Genomic DNA, 13,743 nt, shown 5'->3' on the forward strand with positions numbered 1-13,743 from the left:
TGGCTTTTAAAGAGAAAAAAATCTGATTCAGATCCAATCCTGGATCACATATATTTGGTTATCATATTTCTTTTTTTTTTTTTTTATGAGACAGAGTCTTGCTCTGTTGCCCAGGCTAGAGTGAGTGCCGTGGTATCAGCCTAGCTCACAGCAACCTCAAACTCCTGGGCTCAAGCAATCCTCCTGCCTCAGCCTCCTGAGTAGCTGGGACTACAGGCATGCGCCACCATACCTAGCTAATTTTTTCTATATATATTAGTTGGCCAATTAATTTCTTTCTATTTATAGTAGAGATGGGGGTCTCGCTCTTGCTCAGGCTGGTTTCGAACTCCTGACCTTGAGCAATCCTCCTGCCTTGGCCTCCCAGAGTGCTAGGATTACTGGCATGAGCCACTGCGCCCAGCCAATTATCATTTTTCTTTAGACACATGGTTTTTTAATTTATTGAAGGCCAAGTTAGTTAAATTTAATAAATCCAAAGTAAACAGCGCCCAACAATATTGCCCTACTTCATTTCTTAGTTTTTTTTTACATGCTCCATTATGTTTTTAAAAAATAAAATTTGGAGAGTCTTACTTATTTAAGTATATGAAGCATAGTAAATTCTTTACCACCCATAATAAGATTCACAATACCATACTGGACTCTTGTTAGTTGTGTTTATTCCCATTTCTCATTTAACCTCTAATACCTTGAGAGTAGCAAGTCTCAGTCATCTTTGTATCCCTAATAATTTACACATAACTTTGAAGGGCAAAATATGTTTGATGTTTGAAAGATGTTTCAACAAGACGGAGAGAAGGGCTATTCGTTTCAGGTTAAACTTTCCATTAATATTCTCCATGGATGAGAAAAAGCAATTATACATTACAACAATTAGAGAATAATAGTGTCTGAACGTGAAACAGTATCTTTCATTGTTAAAGAAATGTTAGAGGTTAAATGATAAATGGGAATAAACACAACTAACAAGAGTCCAGTATGGTATTGTGAATCTTATTATGGGTGGTAAAGAATTTACTATGCTTTATATACTTAAATAAGTAAGCCTCTCCAAATTTTATTTTTTAAAAACATAATGGAGCATGTAAAAAAAAAACTAAGAAATGAAGTAGGGCAAGAAATACTCCATATTCCACACCTCCATTATTAACCTCTGGATAGTTATTCCTTGATCAATGTCCCTTTTACAGCTAGTGTGCTGTGCCACATCGTATTGATTCTAAGATGCACATTTGTTCACATTTTAACATCTCTGATATTGATGGCATCTTCCTGTTGCCGTGGGTCAGGTGGTAGTCATCACATAGTTCATGGCATCGTTATTTGGTTGACAGCTGGGAGGTCAGTGGATTGATTCGGAATACCTCTGCTTGCAATAGGAAAATGTACATTTGAGACTCCCTTGGCCAATTTATTTTCAGAGCTCTGGGCCATCCAGGTGGTGCCCTCAAAGTCCGAGGTACCATCAACACCGGAATACCGCGGAGACTTCGAACCAGATGGAGAGGATTTCTTCATTCGATCAATCACATTTTCTGAAAGCCGGATGCCCTTCACCACGGTGATGTTCTCACTCTCGTCCCGACGGGTGCTGGCGGTCCCGCCCGTGGCTCCCGCTCCTGCCCCCGCAGACACCTCGTGCGGACCCACGAGCGCCTCAGAGCCCCGCGAACACTCGTGGGGGCGCCGGGATTACTTCCCTGCACGGCGGGGCAAGGCCACGACCCCAGCTGCAAGGAGAACGCCGGGTCTCGAGCTCCGGCCTCCTCTGGCGAGAAGTTGACAGTTTGGACAATGAAGGAAGGCAAGCTTTTAATGAGTTGGTGGCTTCTGTTTAAGCCATTAGGACTACGTATCCCCTACTGGGCAAAGTTCTGAATCTCGCCGAGCTTTCTAGGAACCTAAAACCTGGCGCCAGTTACTTTTCTAGTCTCAGCTCTGGGTGTTCCCCCTGGACACTCCCCCAGTTAGGCTACTAGGGCTCCTGGAGAGAACACCAATCCTGTTTTCTGCAGCTTGGCCGGCTGGAGAGAACTCCGCCTACTCCCTGATGGAAAGTGGAAGCCTTCAGTCCAGCTAAAATTCCTGTCCATTGTGAAAACTTTCCCCTTTCCCCTGCCTGCAGTATCAACCCATTCCCTCCCCGTGCTCTCCCTAGCATATAGTATACAACCCTGGGTGCCAATGACCTCTCCCCCAACCCGCAGTACAGGCCTCCCCTTTCCAGAGAGAGGTCTTGCTTTCTCTTGTTCTCTTTAGCACCTAGAATTTACCACATATCAAATAAATGTTAGTGAATTTTCATGATTATCGCCCAAAAGCTTTCCTTAACCATTCCCAAGAGCTGCATGAGGCCCCATTAGAGAGGATACAGATAAGGAGACTTGCAAATATTTGAACAATAATTAACATTGAACAGAACAATCATCAACTGTCAGTATCAACTAGGTTTGTTTGAATAAAGGGTAAGGACTTGGGTAGGGTACTCAGTGATGGCTAGAATTTCATGTCTATTTTCAATGGACTCAATATATTTCACCTCTCCCCTAATTAATCTTAGCCTTGGTCAGTGAATGGTTTAAGAATGGACATGTGACTCAACCTTGGCCATAAAGATGTGAGCAAAAGCTTGGGTGGCTCTGAGAAAGGTATTCTCACTTCTAAGAAATAGAGATAGATCCTTTTCCCCTTTGGATGTTAGGGTTTTTGGTGAGGCCTCGAGGGGGGCCAGCCCAACTGCAAGGCCAACACACTGAGGACAGCAGAGTGGAGATGGAAAGAACCAAGGCCTTTAAGGACATCTTTGAGAGCAACCCTAGAGTCCACTCAACCTCTGATCTTTCAATTATGCAAGACAATTTTCCTTACTGTTTAAGCCAGCTTAAGTTAGGTAGGCTGTTCTGTCACACATAGCTGAAAGCATGCTATACATCTAGTCAGACTTTCTGGTAGGAAATTAAGAATGTTAGAAGGTATTTTGTAAATCAAAGAGAAACTAATATGCTAGGAAGGAAAGGGTTTCTAGGCAAGCAATGCAACTTATTGGAAACACTGCACAGTGGAGTGCAAGGTGCAATGTGGGGCAGGCCTCGAGGAGATCAGCCACTTCTCTCCACAAAAGCCAGGTCCCTTAGGTAGTAGTAGTCACAGAGGATAAGAAATTGATAGGACATAGAATAAAAGAATACACAGAGACGAAGGTATAGTTTTATAGGTTTATATAAAGAAAGCAGGATAAAGCAGGGGTACTCAGGAGTCTACACTACCCTCTGTCAGTAATGCAACCTTGAGGTTAGATTCACATAGGTTTTTATAATCACAGATATCAATTACCAGTTGCCATAGTAACAAATTTACATAACAGGTAATGCAGTTAGGGTCAAATGTTCTTTCAAAGGGCTTCTAACAAATTCTAATCTATCTAGGTGAACAAACAGTTACAAAGTCTTTCAAGGACTACCTTCTAAGTTCTAAGAGATAGTCATCAATTAACATAAGAATAACAAAGAGGTATAGTGGCTCTATATTTCTTTGATCTGGTTATTGTCGACTTAAGGCAGGCAGACAGGAGAGAGCAGGAAGCCCATCTCTATATTCTAAATAGCTCATAACCACAGGGGTGTGTCTCTTGCCTAGGGCACTCATTGTCTCCAGCTCCCACCCTGTGAGCCAGATATTTACCTGTCTTGTGTCTTTCAAGAACCGGAGGCTCTCAGACCTGAGATAAGCGAGAAGCCTCCAGGAAAGCATCCCCACAGGAGCTCTGAGAGCCCTCCCAAGGCGAGGCAGCCCTTGGTAGGTGAACTAATGAGTTCACATACTCCTTCAGGGCAAAACCCTGCAAACTCCTGTTTCTGTTTTTAATATAACAATATTGGGCGATACAATAAAATAATGATCTTATGAGCAACATCTCATTCATTCCTCGATCATATTTCCTCAACAGTGGAGCAAGAAAACTTTGTCACAAGGTTGTGAAGGGGAAAACTGTTGACAACCCTGGAGAAGCCTCTCGAAGAATTTTAAAGTAGATTTTAAAGTCATTAGGCCCTGGGAAACTACATTAAGACTTTGCAGGCCAGACAGGGTGGCTCACACCTGTAATCCTAGAACTTTGGGAAGGCCAAGGCGGGAAGATTGCTTGAGGCCAGGAGTTTGAGACCAGCCTGAGTAACACAGCAAGACCCCATCTCTACAAAACAATTATTTAAAAAATTAGCCAGGTGCTGTGGCACATGCCTATAGTCTCAGCTACTCAGGAGGCTGAGGCAGGAGGATCGCTTGAGTCTGGGAGTTTGAGGTTGCAGTGAGCTATCGACGTCACTGCACTCTAGCTTGGGCAACAGAGACCCTGTCAAAAAAACAAAAACCAAAAAAACCTTTACAGAGATATGTGGATGGGTCAAATAAACCAGAGATGACTAGAGTGTAGGCCCCAGAGTTAGGGCAGTAGAAAAGGAAAAAATTGGGTAACTGTTTCCTTCAGGAGAAATCCTTAGGGTCTGGGAAGGTGATGGAGTCAGCAATCCTCCCTGCTAAGAACTTAGCAGCACACTATAAATCTCTTCTTTCCAGTAATCTGGAATGTGGTTCCTATCCCCAAACATATCAGAGTCCAAGAAATTCAAGGAACTTTTCCCTTGGCTTAGCTCTATTCTATCTCATTTTCCACTTACTCTTTGGCCATTCCTCAGCCTCCTTTGTGGGCTTACTCTTGATGCCCCTTAATATATTCCCCAAGGTTCCTACTTTGTTTGCACTGGCTCCCTGGGTAATAACAGTCATTCCCATGGCTTCAGTTACCACCTATATGTGGACAACTCTGAAATCCTTACATCTAAGCTAGTTGTCTCCTGAGCAGACTGGTCCTCTCCATTTAAATTTCATATAAGCACATCAAATGTAACATATCCAAACCAAACTCTTCTAGCCTTTTTCTTTTTTTAAAATATCAGTGAGCAGCATAACTATTTTCTGTTAACCAAGTCAGAAATCTCTCTCCAAATCCACTTAGATGTCACTTCCTCTAGGATGCCTTCCTATCTCCTGCATTTGGTATCTCCTCAGCATCTCTGCTAGACTGTATCAGCTTTGTTATATATACTGCTTTATGCACAGCTCCTTGTGCATTATAGGCATCATTTATGTATGAATATATCTTTATGGCTAATGCCTAGCACATTTGAATGAATATAATATATTCTTTTAGAGACTAGGACTATATTGTTTCCTGCCTAGAGGATCTATTCTAGCCAGAGTAAGCTCAGTAAATCTCAAGACAGTAATTGCTTTTGTTGAGAGGCCACACAGTATCTGTTCTACTCAAAGCTCCGTAAAGGCCAGATGGAGACTAAGAATAACGAATGGAAGAGGAATATATATTTTTAAATTACATCTGCATCTATAATCATTTGCTACCTGGGCTGGTAAGCAAAGTGCATGGGTAGGTAGACACCAAAATTTCCAAGTGCTTATGAGGGGCCACCATTATAGCAGTGCAACAGAGCCAGTCTATCCTGAGGGGTACTTGCAGCTGTTCTTTTTTTTTTTTTGAGACAGAGTCTCGCTTTGTTGCCCAGGCTAGAGTGAGTGCCGTGGTGTCAGCGTAGTTCACAGCAACCTCAAACTCCTGGGCTCAAGCAATCCTACTGCCTCAGCCTCCTGAGTAGCTGGGACTACAGGCATGCGCCACCATGCCTGGCAAATTTTATATATATATATATATATATGTTGGCCAATTAATTTCTATTTATAGTAGAGACAGGGTCTCTCTCAGCCTGGTTTTGAACTCCTGACCTTGAGCAATCTGCCCGCCTCAACCTTGTTCTTGGTTAAGTTTCATAAACAGGTACAAGAGTCCTGGCCAGGTTTTAGCCAGAAAGTAGAATTCACCAACCTACCATGTAGCAAATTCCTTCTTTGGTCTCTGTGAGGGGAGCAATGAATCACCAAAGTGGATCTGCCATAAGCTGGAAGGAGCAGCAAACTCTATGATGGGTCCTGAGTAGAGGTAATGACATTAGCCAGGGATGAATATTTATGAAAAATACAGGGATAAGTTAACTTCCAAGACAGTGTTATCAAAGAGCAGTAGGCAATGACTGAGTACAGGGGAAAACTATTCATGAGAGAACGAACATCGTGGCTTTGCATTATGTTTTGCAGAAGTGTCTCAGGATCTAGAGTAGTCGATTGTATTAAATACAGCTGAGGGGGCCAAAGACACTGACATCTACTGAGCTCTCTGTATGACTCCCGTCAGAAACCAAATCAGTGGGCACTGTGATCTCAGGCTTCCCAGGCTCCAAACTGTGAGAGATGTGTTTAAGTCACCAAGTCTGTGTTTTTTAACACCAGCACCAGGCTCACATTGCACTGTTATAAGCACTTTACATGTATTACTAATTCATCAAATGCTCTTTCCAGGTAAAAACAAGCCACAGACAGATTCAGTAGTCTGTGCAAATCACAGATAAGTGTAATGCCAGAATTCAAAGCAATTAATTCCACAAGCCACTCTCCCAACTTGAATATATGACCCATCACCTCTCTTACCACAGTCACAAGTAAAGCATCCAACCCCAGAAATGGGAAATACTGACTAGGTACAATCATTACTCCCTATGTTACTCATCAAGGTGTATTCAACAGAACATGAAAATTGGTAACATCACATTAGCAGGTCTATATTAATTTAGTCATAAATTTATGTCATTGGTTGAAGTTTCCTATCGCACACCAATGATTACATTAATACCGACAGAGAATTCCGTTTTTGTTTGAATTGGGCAAGTTGAAAGGACATAACAATCAAAAGCCAAATAATATTTAATAAATCAAGGGACTATTTTAGTTCATATCCAAATGTTTAATCATATGCAAATTTAAAAATGTGTAGGATTTTTTATTCACTTGAGCACACTGCACAAAACGTTAATCAAAAAGTGTTATTTTTAACACACTACTGAAGACCAGATATACTTTGTCACCTAAACAAGCAGAACAGTTATTTTCAAATAACCTGTACCTCAGTTTCAAGTAGTATAACTTCAATTCTGAGGTCCTTGATTATACTATAAGTTACGTCTAAAACAACTATTTTGCTTTTAGTGAAAATGATGTTTCATCTTAACCATATATGAAAAGCTATAGATTCAAAAGCCATTCGGTATCATAGACCTTGATACTTAATGTTCAATTAACAGAGAACATGGAACAAACTTTTAAAGTCTTCTACCTTAAAAACATTTCTTTGGCCAGGCACAGTGGCTCATGCCGTGATCCCAGCACTTTGGGAGGACCCCTTGAGCCCAGGAGTTTGACAACCTGGGTAACATAGCAAGACACTTACAAAAAACTTAAAAACTGGCCAAATGTGATTGGTGTGCATCTGTAGTTCTACCTACTCAGGAGGCTAAGACAGGAGCATCACTTCAGCCCTAGAGTTCAAGGTTGTAGTGAGCTAAGATCTCACTACACTGGACTACAGACTGGGTGACAGAGTGAGACCCTGTCTCAAAAAAAATTTCTCCTACATTCTAACACCCTATAGGCTTGCTGACATAATATTAGCAGATATGTTAGTAAAAATCAGTAGTACTGGCCAGTGTTTTACAACAAACATAACTGACTACAGAGATATTCTACCTGAAACCAGGCCACAAAAAACGAACTGCTGTTCAATTAAAACCTAACACATACTGAGGTGACTTTTTACTTTTCTGCATTTCAAATATTTTATAATAATTATTTTTATAAATCAGGAAAAATTTTAAAGTGCAGTCCTAAACTCCAACTTCATTTTGCAAAACAACACATAAAGTAAATTTAGAAATTAGGTAAACTCCAACTTCATTTTGCAAAACAACGCATAAAGTAAATTTAGAAATTAGGCAAATAATAAAAGTCATTGCATGCACTGAAGTTTCACTTTTGTGGTATGTTGAAGGATAATGAATAGAAATTCAGCAATTCAATGAAAATAAGTGACAAATGCTAAGCACACACCCCAAACAAACCAAAAAAAAACAATGAAGGAGTTACAATAAAAATCTTTATTTAGGTTTGGTCAGTACAGGTAAGATATACTGGAGTCACAGAGCAATATGCATTAACAGGATACAACAGTTCATAAAAACTGAGTAACTATGCACACAAATTTCTTAAACATTCAGTCACCTAAAGAGAAAATGCACAGATGTGTGGTGGAAAAAACTGTATCTAACACTGAAACTACTATAGGACTCCATCAACAAGTCCAACTTTTAGTGATAAAAAAACTACTGTACTGGGCAAACTTGGCAGTCATAAACCCACATCTATTCTAACAAGTCTGAATGGTGCATAAGTATAATAACAGCATGAGTAAGAATGCCCTTACACAGCACAGGTTCTAGATAGACATAGATTTATACAGACATCATTGTGTTATACTTTACGGAAAGATTTCCATTTACAACTTCACATTAACTCATATAAAAATAACTTGACCCTACACAAAATGTCCTTTTAGCAACATTCAAAGTAATTAACTGTTATAATTTCCAAAGTGGCAGAGGTATTGAAGCAAAAAAAAAAAAAATAAAATAACCAAACAAACAAGAAAAAAACACACACCAACAAAAAGGCAAATTGTGACAAAAGTATGCATTAATTTTCTAGACAGTATCCTCTCCCAAATTAAATGACACTGTATAAAAATTTGCTGGAAAAATATTACAAAACTGAACCCTGTACATTTACACTTGAGTCCAAGCCATTCTGAACGTGGCGGGAACCCACAGTTCGGTTACCTTTCCCACTCACTGCTTTCTCCTCTTGAGGGTCATGATTGGAGTCTGTGTCATTTGAGTGGTGTGTGAGAGAGTTTTCACTGCCCGTGGGAGAGTCTACACTTTCATACCCCGCACTGAGTTGGTTTACGTAACTACTACCTCCTCTGCCAGTTCTCTCCTCTGAGCTGTTGGAAGCCTTATTGCCATTCCCTGGAGAAGAAGGAAAGTCATCTTCAGCTGTGTTCCCCTCCCTGTGAAATCCAGACCCAGACGTCCTCTGACGGGAGGAGCTACCATTACTTGGTCCGTTTGCCAGACGGCTGCAGTCTTTACTTGTGGCCTCTGCCTGTTCTACAGGTTCAGAAGTTGTAGTCCTGCTGGTACTTGGGGCTGAGGCTTGAGACTGCTGCTGTTGGTATTGAGCCAACTGCTGGCGTGTCTCCTTCAGTTGTTGCTGAAGAACTAGAATGGTACTCTGCATACCCTCTACTTCTTCGTCAAGCTGGATGATGAAGTCATTCAGTTCTGTGCAAAGGAGAGTCAAACCTGCTTTAATATCTCTTATAACACTGAAAAATATTTAAGTGCCTGCCACAAAGCAAGGCATTCAATAAATGCTTGTTAAGTAAATAAATACAATTCTAAAATCACAATATATTTTAAAATTTTGCTTGGAATTTTAAAATAGCCATTCAAGAATGAGTTTGTTTTGGGGGAAGCTGGATGCTTAAAATGATATGCATACCTGTGGGTCCTAGATCCATGAATTCAATCTACGGCAGATTGAAAATATTTGGGAAAAAACTGCAGCTATATTGAACATGTACAGACTTTTTTCTTGTCATCAATCCCTACACAATATGGTATAACAATAATTTACATAGCATTAACACTGTATTATGTATCATAAGTAACCCAGAGATGGTTTAAATGTTAAGATGTGCAAATACTATACCATTTTATATCAGGGACTTGAGTATCTGTACATTTTAGTATCTGTGGGAGTTCCTGGAACCAACCCTCAAGGGATGATTGTTATTAAATTGATTTGAACCATCTTGCTACACACAACTGATTATAGCACTCCAAATGTGACTCAGGTTTACCTGCGGGCCCACTATGGCCAAGCTCTATTCCTCATCCTCCTGCCCAGTGTCTTAGCTCCACAGCAGGTCTGCACCATACAGACACAGTGTGGTCCTCTACACTCCAAAGAGTCCTAGCCTCGAATCAAGGACTGTTCCACATACAAGGACAAAGTCATATAACTAATACTTGAAGATGTTAAAATACATATGTCCACTAAGTTCTATAAAAAGGTTCAAAAAGAAAAAGAAAAAAAGGCCTTCACAGCTATATAAAATCTCCTATTTACATGTTTGCAAGTAGTGCAACAGCTAAGGAATACCACTTTGAAACTTGGTTACTGATCTTTGCAATTAACCATCAGTCTTACTAATTTTCCATTTAAATTTTCAGACTGGATATTTTCCTAACTATTAATGTTCCTCACAAAGAGGAGAAACAGCACAGATGCTGCTATACTTGCACAAAAATGGATGGAGGCTGGCAATTTTTGTGTTTCTTAACAAATCTTTTTCTTTTTTTTGAGACAGGGTCTCACTCTGCCACCCAGGCACGAGTGCAGGGGCAGCATCATAACTCACTGCAATCTCAAACTCCTGGGCTTGAGGGATCTTCCTGCCTCAGTGTTCCAAGTAGGCTAGGTCTACAGACACACGCAACCACATCCAGCTAATTTTTGTATTGTTTTGTAGAGACTGTGCCTAACTATGTTACTTAGTCTGGTTTCCAACTCCTGGGCTCACATGCTCCTCCAGCCTCTACCCCCACAAAGTGCTAGGATTACAGGGGTGAGCCACGACAGTCAGTCTGTTTTAGCAAATGTAAATATTAAATCTCTCATTCACTAAATAGGACATCAACAGGTACAATTATATTATTTTCAAACCTCTACAAATTGCAAATGTTTCCAAGATTTACACTTACAAGAAACGGTCAAAGACAGTCCCTCGTTCAAACACTGAATATAAATTTGTACATCTTAGCAATACAACATCCTTTTTATATTTCACCAAACCCTAGCCCACTACAAAAAAAAAAAAAAAACTGTAAGAAATTTGCACAATAAATGAGGAGAGTGGAAAAACACACTAAGATGCCTTTGTTTAATGACTCAACTAGAAATGTATCATTCATAATTCTATATAATCATAGGCAGAGATTAGCATGTACAGAACCTAACCTATAATTTCATGCCTGGCAGCTTTTTTTGAGTAAACTTTTCAAAAAAACCCCTTACCATCCTGACTGCTTTTAAGCTCCTCACTATATTTCTTCTGTAAAGCCAACTCTGCTTCAAGTTGTGCAATACGTCCCTGGGACAGCTGCCTTCCAAGTTCTTGATTCTCCTGGATAAGCATTCGACACTTCGCCATTAACTTTTTCCCTGTTTGGCTGCAAAGGAAAGAGCCATCCATCATAAAATGAAGATAAAACTCTATATAACCTTCTTTGCTTACAATTATTACAGTGATAAATGTAGCACATACAGAATATAACTATGTCACAGCAGATGCCGCCTATAATTACCATCTTCTCTTCTGGAACATGTCCATCTTCCAAATTTCAGTATTTTGCCAATATAGCAGCATAAATAAAAACTAAAAGTGCCCAAATGGACACTCTTGTTTCTATTACATCAATAATCAATTCTGAAATCTGTTTTAATCACAAATTATCTCTTGAAACAAACAGGCCAGTTAATTCACACACACCTTGGATACACCAATATTATTACAATACTAAGGTACTTAGCGATTTATCAAACAGAAAAGTTCTTTAAGTTACATGTAACATCAATCACAAATGTATGCTTCTCTAAAATACCTAACACATGAAAATCAGTATCTAGAAATATAAATGATTGAGAGTATATTTATTCTTGCTAAAAAACATTTAATAAAAATTCTTAATAGGCAGTTCTCTAATGTATCCATCTTCCGTATCTCTTGAGAATGTATCTATTACATTAAGCGAGGCATGCTTAATTTTTTTTTGAAGCCTTAAGACTCTTTCTACTCATCAACCCCTTAACTTTTTAATGTTTTATATATTCAAACTGGGATGTAAGTTTCAAACGTGGAAATATCTCCCATATTAAGAGTGGCATACTTTCAACAAACTAGCTTCCAAATGCTAGGGCAACATATTATAGGACCTATGTGCGCACACATAGCAATGGCAAAAATTTAACCAAAAGGCCAAATAAGTTTCTCAATTAAACTTGACTGCTTTTCTTTAGCTTTGGCAATAAAAGTAGCAACTATAGCTTTTAAAGGGATCTGATTTAAGTATATAATTGCAATATTACCTTTGAAGCTTGGATAGAAAGTTTGAAAATTCTTGTCATTGGGTTAAGTCCAGACTGACTTTGTTGGTTTTTTATTTTATTTTGGTCTCTCCTTCTAGTGGGGCTTTCACTTGCCTGATCTATTACCTCAGTATGTGTTAGAACTTTAAAATGGAAGCATTTTGTAAATAACTCTCATTCTTTTAAGTAGTGCTCCAAGGTTCTTTTACCTACAGCATGTGTTCTAACCTAATATAATTCAAAACAGGTTTGTAATTGAGTTTCCTTATAGAAATCTGTAGAACAGTAAAACCTGGGTTACTACTGTTCAAGGTGCCCAAAATGAAAGCCATGAGCTACCAGGAGGTAAGGGTTTTATTCTTTTACGTGGCAATTTTATTAGCTGGTGTGCTTGTTCCTTGCTACTTTAGCTCCAGATAGTCCCCCATTTCCAATTATCGCTCTCAGGCTTTAGCCTCCAGTGAACACACACTTAGACATCAAACAACAAGGAAATAAGAGACAGACATGATTGTCAAGAACAGTGGAATCCCTTCCACCTTACTATGTTCCCACAACTTTGTTTTCCTGCAAAGTATATAATATCAGTGTTTCTAACTACCTAAAAATTCTTTTATATGAATTAAATAAAGATTAGAAAAAAAATAGACAACTGTAAAATACATTAATTTGTGACCTGGGCCAGTAGGGGTGGCTCACGCCTGTAATCCTAGCACTCTGGGAGGCCGAAGCAGGTAGATTCTTTGAGCTCAGGAGTTTGAGACCAGCCTGAGCAAGAGCCAGACCCCATCTCTACTAAAAATAGAAAGAAATTAATTGGCCAACAAAAATATAGAGAAACAATTAGCCGGGAATGGTGGCGCAAGCCTGTAGTCCCAGCTACTCGGGAGGCTGAGGCAGGAGGATCACTTGAGCCCAGGAATTTGAGGTTGCCGTGAGCTAGGCTGATGCCACGGCACTCTAGCCGGGGCAACAAGAGTGAGACTCTGTCTCCAAAAAAAAAAAAAAAAAAAAAAAAAAAAAATTGTGACCTGACTTAATCCCATATAAAAATGCCACAAATTCTCAAGCAAAAAGGTTTCATTTTAACAAGTCATATTTGTAATAAATGCCTGTGCTAAGATAATCCTATCATATCTAAAACTAGCAGTTACTAAAGTAAATCTCAACAAAACCACAGTTTTAAACATTCCATAACTTTATGTTATTTTATTAACTATGTAAAATTTGTGTTGTGCTCATCACATCACAAAAAAATGAAAATTATAAGTAACTGGTTTTGGAATGATTTTTTAAACTTACAAACAAAAATCTAACCCATTCCTAAAACCAAATAACCCATAAAGCAAATATAACAGGAAACACTTCTTCAACGAAAGGATTTATAAAAAAAATGATCATACATTGCTTTTAGAAATCAAGGGGAAGGGAGCCAGATTATTTTAGAGAGACATTCAGACAATTACTCAAATGATTAAATGCAAACCGGAAACTGCCAGAATACTGAAAGATACCCCTATAAACACTCTAAAATATATGCACAATCTCATGAATGAAATATTTTAACTAAAG

General features: G+C 39.2%; 1 protein-coding gene across 3 annotated transcripts in view; it reads right to left on the reverse strand.

Moving 5' to 3' along the window:
• Positions 1–8,038: 8,038 nt before the first annotated feature.
• WTAP (WT1 associated protein) overlaps positions 8,039–13,743 on the reverse strand; it is a 29,840-nt gene continuing 24,135 nt past the window's right edge. For all 3 annotated transcript variants that reach the window (XM_012759650.3, XM_012759649.3, XM_076002821.1), the window contains exons 7-8: positions 11,101–11,255; positions 8,039–9,302 (exon numbers count right to left, since the gene is read on the reverse strand). In XM_012759650.3, coding sequence (XP_012615104.2) covers positions 8,719–9,302; positions 11,101–11,255 — 739 coding nt within the window. In that variant the 3' untranslated portion in view covers positions 8,039–8,718. The remainder of the gene's footprint in view (positions 9,303–11,100; positions 11,256–13,743) is intronic.

Source organism: Microcebus murinus, chromosome 5 (assembly GCF_040939455.1).
Source record: "Microcebus murinus isolate Inina chromosome 5, M.murinus_Inina_mat1.0, whole genome shotgun sequence".
Taxonomy (NCBI): domain Eukaryota; kingdom Metazoa; phylum Chordata; class Mammalia; order Primates; family Cheirogaleidae; genus Microcebus; species Microcebus murinus.